The sequence below is a fragment of the Clarias gariepinus genome, chromosome 12 (assembly GCF_024256425.1).
Source record: "Clarias gariepinus isolate MV-2021 ecotype Netherlands chromosome 12, CGAR_prim_01v2, whole genome shotgun sequence".
Classification (NCBI taxonomy): Eukaryota; Metazoa; Chordata; class Actinopteri; order Siluriformes; family Clariidae; genus Clarias; species Clarias gariepinus.
Window position 1 is genome coordinate 12,190,036 of NC_071111.1, and position 13,459 is coordinate 12,203,494.

Sequence of the window (13,459 nt, forward strand, 5' to 3'; positions counted from 1 at the left end):
TCATCATCATCATCATCACCTTGGAATGATTTCATGGAATCATAAAGGTGGATGCGAAACACCATTTTACACAGCCAAGGCAAATATATGTACAATTGCAGCCTAGGGGGCAACTTTAGATTGGGACAATTCTTTCCTTCAGCGGTTCATGTCATACAGTATGTGAGCGCTGTACATCAGTCTACCCCAACCCCTGAGGTCGAGACTGAGCATTTTAAGCAGGAAGGTTGTGGTGTGAGGGTGTGAGCACGGAAAGCGCTCTAAGAACACAGGACTAGGGAACACCGATATGTCCATCGACGCGCACGCCAGTCCATTCCAACGCGCTCCATAACGGGATTTCTGCGCCATTCCGAGCGCGTGTCACTGCGCAGGGCCGGAGACGAGAGACGGCGGAGAACGCACGCAGGACGGGCAGGAATACGATGATCGCGGACATTCGTAAAGCGAACTCCGTGGCCAGCTGTGTTCGAGCCGAAGCGGCGATCTACCCAGACTCCCCCGTGTCCTCGGCGCCGGAGAACGGCCAGCTTCTCCTCCGCAGCGGCGCGTGCACGAGGGGCACGGGCACGAGCGCGTCCAGCGCCAACGCGGACCGAGGCAGCACGGACAGCGCCTCCACGGCGGCTCGCGCCATGACCTCCGGCTGCGAATTCCCGCCGTCTGCGCCGCCCTTCGTGCCGCGTTCCGCCAAGAACCTCTTCTACAAGGTGCTGTGCTTCGCGTTGCTCCTGCTGCAGGGCGGGATCCTGGACTTCTACCTCATCGCGTTCACCGACCTGTACTGGTGCTCATGGATAGCCACGGACCTCGTGGTGGTCTCCGGGTGGGCCATCTTTTTCGTGCGCAACGCCAGGAGCAAGCGCGAGCGAGCGTGCGGCTTCCGGCAGAAGAGCTCGCTGTTCGGCTGCCACCTGGGCGAGTTCGCGTTCGCGCACCTCGCCTGGCTCGTCTACGTGATCGCGTGCGCGCCGAAGGTGGCGCTCGTGCTGCAGACCTCCATCCTGGGGCTGGTGGCGCGAGAGGTGCCGCTGGGCGCCGCCGGCTTCGAGGCCACCGCGCTGCTCGCCGCGCCGCTGCTCTTCTGCCTGATTAACTCGCTGGTGGAGGACCCGCACGGCGCGCCGCGCTACCACTCGCAGAGCTGCTTCGTCAGCACCTGCGTGGACGTGCTGGACAGCTTCACGCTGGTCGACCTGCTGCTCGTGCAGAACGAGATCCCGGACAACGCGTACCTGAAGTACGGCGTGATGGCCGTGTACTTCGTGGCCCTGGCCGTGCCGGTGCTCTGGCTCTACGAGCTGTCGGCCGCCTCGCGGATGCGCTGCCGCTGGATGTGCGCGCGGTTCCTCAGCGGCGTGCTGCTCGACGCGCCTCTGCTCGCCGTCAGATGCCTGCTCGTGTTCCTCTACGACATGCCCGTGTCGCTTTTTATGTTCAAGAACGTCTTTTTCTTGGCGTGCAAATGCCTGGAGCTGGTGGAGCAGTGCGCCGGCCTGAGGAGCGTGCGCAGACTGGCGCGCGGGGGAGACCCGGCCCAGTTCTCACACTGCGTCTCGGAGAACGACATGTGCCCGCGCGGATACGTTAACACGCTGGCTGTGAACACTCAGCCCTGATGCTAATGCTAATGCTGCTGCTGCTGCGGAGAATAACACTTTACACTATATTCCCAAGATTATTATTATTATTATTATTATTATTATTTTATTTATTTATTTATTTTCACCAAATAACCAGCCTTATGGAACGCCGTCGCAAGACCAACATCCTCAACAGGTGCTACAACCAAACCGATCGACGTGCCAGTGATCAAGGCAGAATCACAAATGCTACTCCCTATGGTGTGAAATAACGGCTTTTTACACGTCATACAGGCTCGATAGATACACACCAGGGTCTGTCTGAAGGTCCCAGAACGCCTGTGTTTGAGAGCGTTCTTAAAAGTGGGCGTGGCTTTGGCTGGGAATTCTGCCATTGCCTGTATTCCTCTGGTCCAAGCTGATCTAACCGTTTTTCTGTTGTATCTTCAGTTCAAACCCCTGGACTGTCAGTGGTAAGGTAAGAGATTGCCCTACCGCTGATGCCACTTGCATTTTACTTACATTGATCTGTAACTTCCAACCATTCTGTTGGTGAGATAGAGGTTTGGTAAGATGGTAAGAACAGTGTTGGACCAGTCAAATACAGGCATTAATGTTGTAAGAGCTCGCTAACCTGAGATGATTGCTTACTTGTGACCTTACATCGTATCCAATGAAAACTCCACCCTGAAGCACGTTGCTATGTTTGTGATGTGCATATCGCTGCTAAATGTTTTTATTTATTTTTTTTTGGTGCTGTACTTGTTTCCTTATTCTCATGTATAGGAATAAAAAAGTTGTGAGCAGCTCTGAAGGCACAGCAAGATGTTGCAAGCAAGGTCAGGTACAATGGCATTTAATTAGAGCCCACATTTTCATTAATCTTATATCATAACAGATTAATTTTCACTCAGTGTTTTCCAAGAATTTTGAGCGTCATACACTAATAATAAATCCAACCAAGGTGAAGAATCCCAGAATGCAATGCATTTACATGATGATTGAAAATCATATATAGTCATTCAGGGTGGATTTTTTGTTTGTTTGTTTTAAACTGCTGAATTACGCCAGCAGAGACTAGGAGATGATAAATGCAAGGGCATTGATGGCAGTATTAGCATTAAGCAAGCATTAGTTAAATGGTCCCCCCCCCCCCCCTTTAATTTTTCATACTTATCAAATACATAACATAACCTGACCTGAGTTTCTTAATTAGACCTTCGAATCATTATGTGCACTGTAAACACCAACAGGCTAACTAACCTGCACTACCCTGACAGGATTTTACGAGCGGTATTAACATTAATAAGAGTAGCATGCATAGTTTTCACTGCCAATGCAAATATCTGATTGATGAAATCATAACATACCTCTAATTCCTGCAGTGCATATTAATGAGGTTTTACATGGCCACTGAGGTTCTGAGATTTGCAGACAGATCCTACTCTAGCCATTCCACAGAAATGGTTGATACTAGATGTTTGATATTCAGCATCGCAGTGTTATACATACATTATTATTATTATTTCTATTGTTGTTGATTTAATTTTGTTGTTTTAATCCCGTAACTATTGAAACTCGAGATGTACAATTCCAAAACCAACTGTGAAGGTCAAATAGGATATTTTGCACATAATAGAATGTATAGATTAGAAAATCTTTAAGAGGAACACCTGTAATTCTTACATATTATATGCAGTTATCAAATCAGCCAGTCATGCAGATACAGGTCAAGGGCTTCAGGTTCTGTTTACATCAAACATCCAAATGAAGGAAAAAATGTGAAATTAGTAACCATGTCATGGTTGTCGACACCAGACAGGGTGGGTTTATTATTTCGGAAATGCTCTTGATTACATGCTAGCCATTGTACTTTGTTCCCAGATTAGCAATGCAAGCTGATTACAGTAGCTACATACCTTTACTAGAGGCAAGGAGCTATTCTATAAGGGCATTCAAGTCAACCTGGGACTTTTGATTGTGCATTTGATAATCTGGTTATTCTAAAGGAGTCCCTGGGAGGTCGGCGTTTTGGACACAAAGCAGGCAGTCTGATCATGGCTCCCCCATACAAGGTCCCCCTTTTCTACTAGTGAAACATTGGGATAAGTGCATTACTGTAGCTGGATATTATATAAAGTATTAAAGGGTGTTTTTTTGCTTGCATGACTGCATCATTCCTTGCATGCTCTCTTATTCTGCACAATCAAAAGTCCTGGTTTGACTTGAGTGCCCCTAATACTTCATGTACGTTTTTCATTTTAATGCCTCTATGCACATTTAATAAGATTAACCCATGGTAAACAAGCTATTCTTTCATTTTTGTGTAACAACCTTTACATAGGAACTTAAGCTGTGAGTGGGGAATTAACATAAGACCTTTGCACATGGTTTTAATATTGTATCTCACACATTTAAACAATATTGAAATTCCAAAGTAAAAAATATGATATAACCTCCATCCAAATTCAAGAGGTTGTGCATCATTACTGCCATTTAACCGCAACCTTTATACAATACTTTGTATCTCTGCATCTTATTTACTTATGGCACTTTGAAGTCATGATTGACCTTTTGGTCTGGATATAAAAGTAAACTTCATATCATTAGCCAAGTCCAATAGGAAGCTTAATTGGAATTGAGCCAAATCCGACTCCTCTTCGCACGTCTTCATCCTCCCTGGTGTGTGTTCACGATCCCGATGGTCATTAGTGATGCGTGACTTGTGGTGTTTTTGATTTGCACTTCCATGTATTGTGAGGCACTTTAATGAAGCTGTTAATAATGTATCAATACTAATAATAAATTGTCACCTGCTGTTGAAAAGCACAACACGCATCTATTGCCGACACGGTACTGACAGGGTAGTACTGTATGTACTGTTCATAAACTGCAGACTAATGCTTACAATACAGAGTAGCTCCGTCTTTCTGTATGTTAAGCCCTAAACTTTGTCTGTTTTCCCTTAGAATAAAGACAAAACACTACAGGCGAACCGGATCATTTGTAAAACAACAAATACTTGCAAGGTATTCTTACAGGATGTTTTGCATTGGCCTTTTTTGAGGAATGTACAAATGAAATTAAATATGTTTCAAATTAATTAAAGCCTTACATTTAAAATAAATATTTATTTCACAGAGATCCATTATTTACAGAAAATATTTCATTAATTTGTATATATATTTTTTAAGTCTCATTTATTTTTTAATGCGGTTATTAGAAAACTTAAATTTCAACCTAAATCCAACAATAATCACCATTTTAGTCTATTTCTCAGAAATATCCTTTAAATACATATAAGATTAAGCCTAAAAGTAAAGTTATGAGTGCATTAATGCAATAATGTGCCATTTAGAAACTAAGATCTCATCAAACGCCTTTCGTCAAAGTTGTTACCTTTCAGATAACAGATAAAACAGATAAAAGACACTGAGACATATAAAGAATGCATTTTAAGTCAATGTTGTCTATACACTCACTCTCTATACCGTTTATACTGTAAATTGGGAATTATGAAAATGAAAACATGGAGAGAATCAATATGATGCTCGAAACCCATGCTAAGTTGACCAGAATTCCATCTTCTCAAAGACCTTCTTCGAATCTAACCTTCTTCTAACCTATATGTTTTTTTTTTTAAAGAAAATTACAGAAGAATAAGGATCTCAGATGATCGTAAACATTTACTGATTATTTTATCCTAGTAATAAGGAAAGTGTAAAATAACTGAACAGCAGGCGAAGATAATTCCCTGTAAGAGCTGTGATTTGGAATAAAAACTTATATATATAGTCACTAAAATTGAAAATCCAGGACAGTCTATAATAGGATCACATCATTTACAAATGGATCTAAGCAATGAATTTAATTCCGTTATCAGTGGCTTACAGGTGCAAACGTGTCGGTAATAGGTGCTGTGCAGTAAGTAGTTTAGTATATATTTAAAGTAAGTTAACATTTAATAGATATCATCGAATTGATGTCGTAGACGTTGTCTCCCCGTTGTTGAACAGTCAGACATATTGTCTGTGGATGTATTTTAAATGCACTTGTGAAAAAAAGGTGTAAAATGTTAAGGACTTGGTGTATAGTTCAAGTGAAAATTATGTTTTTTATTTTCATTTTAATTCGTATGTTTTGGCCAGTAGAAGGAAATGCTGTGTGATCGTGTACAGTTTGGACAGTATGGATATTTGCTAATACATTTGGTCATAACCATATACTTGTTAGCACTTTGTGAAAACCACAAAATTAGGAAATTTGTAGCCTGTCTTTAGACCTCATACCCACATTAGAGCAGCCTCAGCACATTAGCGGTGTCTCATTAGTCTCCACTCAGAGCTAGGCTACCTCTCCGCATGACCTTAACATGCTGACAACATACTTCAGAATGTTCTGTATCATTATAGGTCAAAGGCAGGAAATATGAGTAGGCCCGATGAAAGAAATGGAAAACCCCATGTTTTCATAGAACTGAATTACACTTCTTTAAAAAAACCTGTTTGGTTAGTCGAGATGTTCGATTCGATTTAGATAACAAGCATTTCAAAGATGAGGAAGTGTATTTTTTGGTTTAGACAAACAGCAACGAATCCTTACCTAGTAGGAGCAGAAAGTTAAATATGCAGGCCGAAAGTGCATTATCAAAAATGGGAATTTTTTTGTGCCTCACCGTGCAGTGTGAATATGTTTATAACAAAAATGTATTTCTGTGTTTGAATATGCGTATGTCAGAAAAATAACACGCATGTAAAATTTTCGCATACACCTTTGAATGTTATACAAAAGTCCCTCTCACAAGAGCCTTTATGGGTCTTTTTTTTGCACTATAAAATCTTGACATCACCTTGTTGGAAAATAAAATGGCAGTCATATTAGCAAATCTTAATCCTTAGAAACAGGTAAAACATTTTGTTTGTTTACAGGAAATTCCAGTTGAAAAAAAAGAAAAAAGCACACAACCAAGCCAACCAAAGAATGCAGTTTTTTTAATTTGCAGTTTTGATAAAAGTACTATTGTAGTATTACATTTAAGCCCCATCTGATGGAGATCCATTAATCTGATTATATAAATCTACCTGTGAGAAGACTGAGATACAATTCATCTTCATATATGTATATATTTGTTATAAAAATGTTTATAGTGCAATGCATGGAATAGTAAACAAATCAGTATAGTGTAAAATACAGCTTGTAGATTTCCTGTGATGAAAACTCATTTTAACCAAAAAGGTTATGTGCAATATTAAATGTAAAACCTGTTTAAATTTAAAATTAGTGAACAGATGTCCATATCTCTGTTAAAATGTTTCATTTAAATGATTTCTTTTTCATGATCAAACTCATAAAAGCACTGCAAACAACAGTTTACAGATTTCATATAAATGTCACTTGTACGTAAGAAAACAATAAAATCTGTGTACACAATATGTGGGTTTTCACTGGTTTCCTGTTGACAACATGAAGACATAATGTGTGTTTCTATCTTTCTCCCCCATAAAAAAAAAGAAAAAGAAAACAAAACAAGATTTGTATGTAGAATGTACTGACTGTCTTTTTGCACTAGCACACTGTGCACTTATATTACTAATCAACTGTCCATTGTTTCTGTACAGAAACCCGATGAGATGGGACTGTTTAGGTATAGAGCTTCCTGCAATTTAGCCAGGGCAGCAAGAGAGGATTGAGGAGGCTCCTCCCTTACCATAGAGTCTCTTGAACTATATCCTTGATCTGACCATCTAGATTGTCTTTTTCCTGAAGCCTCTTCCACCTGACTCTCATCCATCTCCATTGGTTGGGATGAGGGCATATCCCAAGATGTCTGGAACTGATCATCCACTGAGGGTGGAGGAGCAGCAATATCAAGGGATACCAGGGAGACCTGCAGGTCCAATAGTTTCTTTAGGGCCTCTTCTTTATCGATGGCAGTGGACTCATCAGTAGGTGGCCCTCCGTTCACAAACACCTCGTTCTTACTCGATGGTGGTAAGGGCTCCCATATTGCAGGTTCAACTAAAATGCACGGCTGGATCTCTGAAATTGTTTGGCACACCCCGGCTTTGTGGACATTGACTGGGGCTTCCACAACTGGATGCAGGGAATATACCTGGTGTGCTGGTTGGATCTCTAGAATAGTAGGCTCCTTAAATTCCTCAACATGTGGTTTTACTTCAGTGGACCATACACTATGGGTCTGGTCCACATGGTGTATCTGCACTGCACACTCGCATACAGAGGGTCCAATGTTGATCACAGGATCACACTTAAAAACTGGTGTTTGACAGTCGGTAAGAAAAGGGCTGCCCTCGGCCGGCTCATCTTCACTGTCCAAGCACTCCTTTTCAAACCAGTCTGGATTCTCTATCTGGTACGCCTGGAAGGTTTCAATGGCATTCCTCAAAGCTTTGCCTGACGGGCAGTTGATATACTCATCAATGCCAATGCCTTTAATTGTGTGCACTTTCCCCTTCTGATATTTCTCCAGATCTAATATCCGAAAGAAGAGCTCTTCAAAGTGTTTCATTAGCTTGTACTTGACCGGCAAATCGAACATAGAGGGAACGTCCCATTCGTCACTTATATCCTCAAAATATGCAACCAAGTACTTGCCGTAAGAGGCAGGACGCTGCATGTCTGATGTAATGAGATGCAGGGCGGGTGTCAGCATGTCCCCCATTGGTGAGCAAACATCCTCACGTAGGAGAACCCGAGGTTCGCCACACATGGCTCCCCATTTAGCTTGCACTCCTCGTGAGCAGAGGACCAGCACTTTGTTAGAGGATTTCTCTATACGACGCTTCTGTAATTCTATCCATGGCAAGCGACCCATAGCTCCGACAGAGGCCGTTTCCAGAAGGTCCAGGTAAACCTCCGTACCACATTTAGCCCTCAGGAATGCACAGAGCTTCAGCACTATATCCGTGTATTTTGGGTGATCTCTTGAGTAGATGATTAGCACGGAACGCTCGGCATCTGGAAGATCATCTGAAGTGAACTGCTCAGGCAGGGTTGGTGCTGGACCTGTGATCCAAAGTATAATGCTTATTGGATGCCTGTCAGTAATTTTGTTTTAAAATAGATAGCATATGTTCTATTCTAAACGCTACCAGAAATTATTTAAAGCATTAATTTGAAAATATATTTTTTTAAATAATTTTATTTTACTATTTTTTGGGGGATTTTTCCACGACTTTTCTCCCTAATTTTAGTCATGTCCAATTCCTCCCAGTCACTAGGGGGCTCCCACATTAAGCTTCTATTACCACTGAGTCGGGAGGGCCGCAGACTATCATGTGTAACCTCCGACCCACGTGATGTCACCGACCATCTTTTGAAAATAAATTGATTTTATATCACTTACCCTTACGATTCTTCCTGTAGCACAAGCAAATGGTACAAATGGCACAGCCGGCACAGAGCAGGACAAACAATCCAGTGAAAACCTTCCACAAATTATCTGCACTCTTTGATGATCTGAATGTGTCTGTTTAGAAGAATTAACATAATTATGTTAGCCAGGAATATTCACTTTGCGTATTCCACCAATAACAAAAGATGGACTGGAACAACTGGATGTCTGTATTAGTTTCACACCTGAACATATATCAAAACTCTTTTTCTTCCGTATGCAGTCATTTCCACACGTAAAGAAGGGCTGGATCTATAAAAATAATTACAAATAATTTGTACAATAACTCTCTTCCTAAAATATAAAAATGTATATTATAAATGGAGATATGCAGTTTATATATCGTATTGCAAAACTATTGGGAAAATACCTCAACATTAAAACTGCAGCATGTGTGTGGCCACGCTTCGAGGTCAAATGTCACATTTAGGGATGGTCTGTTTTCCTGTGCAAAAGAAAAAATACACTGAAAATAGTTCAAAACTTCCAAAATGTCTAGTGATGACATGATATCCATGTGTAAAATGTCGAAAAGGATTACTTACCCAACTGACATTCTTGGTTTCTTTGTGTTGTTTGCACTTCACATAGACGTTATACCGTTCAGAAAACTTATCAGAGACAAAGTTAATAAAAAGTGTTCTGTTTCGAGGCCCCGACTTTACCATGGAAATGTTGGGATTCCAGTTTTCTCCTGCGGCACACGGAAATCAGTAATTATTACATTTGGAGGCAGCGATGCGTGGAAATTAGGTGTAACAAAGCAGTGTGATAAAACATAATGAAGGTACACATGGATGATAGTTTTGTTTTCTTTAAGCAAATAAAGTCAGGTGTTAACTCACCTCTTTCAATACAGATTCGAGTCGACTGGAAGGCAGGTGTTTTACAGTCTGTTGTAAGAGATACAAATTTATAACAGCATTCTGAACTTAATGTGAGACTTTAGCAATAGAGGTATGTTCTCCAGCAGTAGATAATATGCAGATATACTAAGTAAGGTACATTTTATTAGTCAGGTTTCGGATACTTTGGACAAACCTGATTTTCTCAAATGTGATTATTCAATGATACCAGGAAGGTAAAGTCATAGTGTTTTTGTCAGATGTTATTTCCTCTTAAATATAAGCCACACACAAAAAAGTCCCACTAAAAAGTGAAAATGTGCTTACATACACAGATGAAAGTATCACTTTGAAACGATCAAAGCTTTTTTAGTGACAGAATGAATCATAGGTTTATCCTTTGCTGTTCACTGATGATCACAATATACTTTGGAATTGTAATGTAACCAAAGATGGGCAAAGTACACAAATCCTTTACTAAAGTAAAAGTAAAGATACCCTGGGTAAAATATTACTCAAGTATAAAAAGTCCTACATTTACAATTCTACTTGAGTAAAACTACACTAGTAAAAGTACTTACCTTCAAATTTACTTAAGTATTAAAAGTACGGAGCTTGAATAAGCTCGCAGTAGACTTGGTCACACTAAGTGTCTCTCTCTCTTTACTAGTTACCTTCTACCTCTAAATGTAACCTTAACTTCCTTTTTAAACCCTAATTTATTTTTATAAACACCACTGTTAAACAATTGTTTATTTCCAATTTTCATTTGACGTTAAACTTTTAATCAGTTACTTGCATTAACTTACCTGAGACTTTAATAGTCTTGTTGATGTTGTAAGTAGTGTAGGCTATGTTGGGCTTGGGCAGGTTGGAGACCAACACCAAATATGTCTCACCTGGATCAACAACCACTTTGTCCAGAGAAAAAGACCACTGCGATTCAAAATACCACATCAGAGGTTAAATGACAAAAACCTTGACACTACTACTACTACTACTACTACTAATACTAATCATAATAATAATGCTTTGGTGTTGTTTTATAGCTCACCAGTTTTTCATTTGGATCTCTCATCGAAGAAATCTTCTTGCGCAAAATGTAATGGACACAGAAGTATTCGCCGCTGCCCTGCTTTGTCACTTGAAACTCAGTTCCACTCAAAAAATTAATGCTTCCTGAAATAGACACAAGGGTTACATGGAGTTACATACTGTGGTTTTACTTCGAAATCTATTTAAATTGACAAAAGTAAGCAGAGTAGATAAAGTTTTTTTGTTTCTTTAGAATATCACGATCACTGCAGAGAGAAAAAAAAAAAAACGAACACGTTATCAAATAGTCATGTCTCTGACATCAGTGTAGCTTTGGGACTTCAGATACTAACCATCATCTCTTAATTTCCATTCTGCCACAATTACAGGCACCAAGTCTCCTTTCTCATCTGTCGTGACGTCTTCATGGACCTTCAGATCAACCGGACTAGTCGGTGTGAAGTTGTGCGATTTCATCCATTCTTTATATACGCAGTTGTCTAGGAAATAGACAAATTATTATCATTGTTATTCAAAGGATTATTTATACTTTTAATCATTTTTATATTGCCAGTTTTGTATGTTTTGGCATAACTAAATATAATATTAATGATAAGACAATTGTGTGTCTGTGCTTGTGTGTGAATGCGTGTGCAAAAACACTCACTTATCTGAACTTCGCATGGAAACTTTAAAAGAAAGAACACACACACACACAAAAAAAAAATAATTTTAAGGAAAGCAAACAATACCACATGTGCTAAATGTGTACTTTTGTACTGTAAGACATTTGTTATACACAACGAACAGGATGTACAAAACTATTCAGTCAACTTTTCTATTCCGTCATGCCCTTCAACTTTGTGCCACTTAAGGTTTTTACATTAAATCAACCCCTGTAGGACGTCAGAGAGATGTCAAAACATGGTCTAAAACCCACAGGAAATTAAATGAGGTCACTGGAGTACAGAATGTACTTGTATTTCATGGGAAAAGAATTGCTCTTAGTTGTGTTAGTGCCATCATAAACTAAAACTTTAAAAATAAATAATAATAATAAAATCTTCAAGCTTATTCTATCTATCTATCTATCTTAAAGCATTTGGATTAAAATGTAGGATGTACTCACAGTTGTGTTACAGGTCAGCGTGGAGCTGTTTATAATGGAGAGACATGACACCTCAGATAAAGAGATGAAAAATAAAAATAAAACAACTGTTAAACACTTTAAAGCCATGATTCTCTCATGGTACAACAAATATACTCCTTGGATTATGATCTCAGCCTGGGTTCAGCTTCTGTCCTGGGTTCGAGTACTGGAATAAAAAGGTGTGCTGTCAAAGTAGGCGAGACAAATAAACTCAACTTCCTGGATTTTATGCAAATCTGTCTGTACACAAGTCGTTCACACCTGCCTTTACTGGAAAGACCCGCCCACGTTTTCTTAGAAAAGCTACAAACGGAAGTTTACTACTGTATGTTTAAACCGTGCTGCTACTTTCTTTTTTCTGTCACTTCTTTTAAATTATGTTTTGTAATCTTTTTTTTTTTTTTTTTTTTTAATAATAAAAAGGTATACATTTCTTGAAACAATAACTCGAAAAGTGTTTGTTCTGACTGCTGCGGCTTTATCCGTGTTTACAAGCTGCGTGTACAGTCGGAATGCAGGAACCACTGCTTGTTTTCCAAATCGCCCCTTGTTCCCTATACAGGCGCACTACTATTAAAGTCCACAACACCATCAATACCGAGCCGATTTACAATGACAGTTGGAAAGCGTCCACTAGATGGCAGCATCTCTTTAACAGATGGTTCTCTCCTTGTCTCCTGTGTGTGTGTGTGTGTGTGTGTGCTAAACATGATATAGCATGCTAGTGCTTTAAAACTGATAGTGTTTAAATTACCCTAATCTTGTTAAATAGTTTATTTTAACCCGTAAATAAACACAAACCTTTTAAATGTCATGGAAATGTTATCCTTTCATAAAACAAGTAAAATATAAAACAGTTCAATTATTTGTCACATGTTCCTTACAGCAAAGGGAAATTATGTTTTTTTAAATGAAGCTGGAACAGTTGCCACAACTGCCTTCTGACTGTCATGTGACAATCAGTAAATTTGTGACATCACTTCCAATATGGTGGCGTTACTGTGTAGCACATGTGACACTCGCTGTTTTTATTTTTGTTTTGTTTGTATGTTTAAAAAAAAGAAGGAATTATTACTTGTTGTGTCTGCCATGGGGCATTTCTGCTTCAGTGGTAGGTTTTTCTCCTACCACTAGGTTCCTAGGTTCAATTCCCACTAGTGATGGGAGGTTCGAATCATTTTAGTGACTCAGTTCTTTGAATCTCGTTTATCAAAATGAATTCATCTTTTTTGAGTCATTTAGTTCATTTCGTTCTTTTGATCAGAAATAAAATAAAATGTTGCACTTTCAATAAAAAAAGACCCCCAATACGTTTACATACACAAATTCTGGCTATAGTTCCAGTAATGAAACTATTACAATGCAGCTAAGGAAATATTATAATAAACAGAATGAGTAGCTCACCTCTCATATCTTCTAGTCTGAGTCGTTC

At 39.7% G+C, this 13,459-nt stretch overlaps 2 protein-coding genes across 2 annotated transcripts; one reads left to right on the forward strand and one right to left on the reverse strand.

Annotated features, from left to right (window-relative positions):
- Positions 1-137: 137 nt before the first annotated feature.
- tmem121b (transmembrane protein 121B) lies at positions 138-3,513 on the forward strand. Its single transcript, XM_053508834.1, has one exon. The coding sequence runs from the start codon at positions 426-428 to the stop codon at positions 1,617-1,619; it is 1,194 nt and encodes a 397-aa protein (XP_053364809.1). The 5' UTR covers positions 138-425; the 3' UTR covers positions 1,620-3,513.
- Positions 3,514-6,557: 3,044 nt separating this feature from the next.
- On the reverse strand, positions 6,558-12,530 carry il17ra1a (interleukin 17 receptor A1a). The gene is made up of 12 exons (XM_053508902.1): positions 12,289-12,530; positions 12,007-12,193; positions 11,545-11,566; positions 11,231-11,377; positions 10,897-11,021; positions 10,652-10,778; positions 9,843-9,890; positions 9,543-9,691; positions 9,368-9,442; positions 9,183-9,249; positions 8,950-9,072; positions 6,558-8,609 (listed from the first exon to the last, which is right to left on the reverse strand). Exons 2-12 carry the CDS (start codon positions 12,112-12,114, stop codon positions 7,177-7,179), a joined length of 2,424 nt encoding a protein of 807 aa, XP_053364877.1. The 5' UTR covers positions 12,115-12,193; positions 12,289-12,530; the 3' UTR covers positions 6,558-7,176.
- Between the last annotated feature and the right edge of the window lie 929 nt (positions 12,531-13,459).

What these genes read in the sequence shown, in the direction of transcription:
- tmem121b (XM_053508834.1), top strand. Translation starts at nt 426, where the DNA reads ATGATCGCGGACATTCGTAAAGCGAACTCCGTGGCCAGCTGTGTTCGA.
- il17ra1a (XM_053508902.1), bottom strand. Translation starts at nt 12,114, where the DNA reads ATGGCTTTAAAGTGTTTAACAGTTGTTTTATTTTTATTTTTCATCTCT. An exon ending in ATGGAAATTAAGAGATGATG is followed by an intron (nt 11,022 to 11,230) that starts GTTAGTATCTGA and finishes TGTCTATTTCAG; the next exon opens with GAAGCATTAATTTTTTGAGT. An exon ending in GCTGCAGTTTTAATGTTGAG is followed by an intron (nt 9,250 to 9,367) that starts GTATTTTCCCAA and finishes TTATTTTTATAG; the next exon opens with ATCCAGCCCTTCTTTACGTG.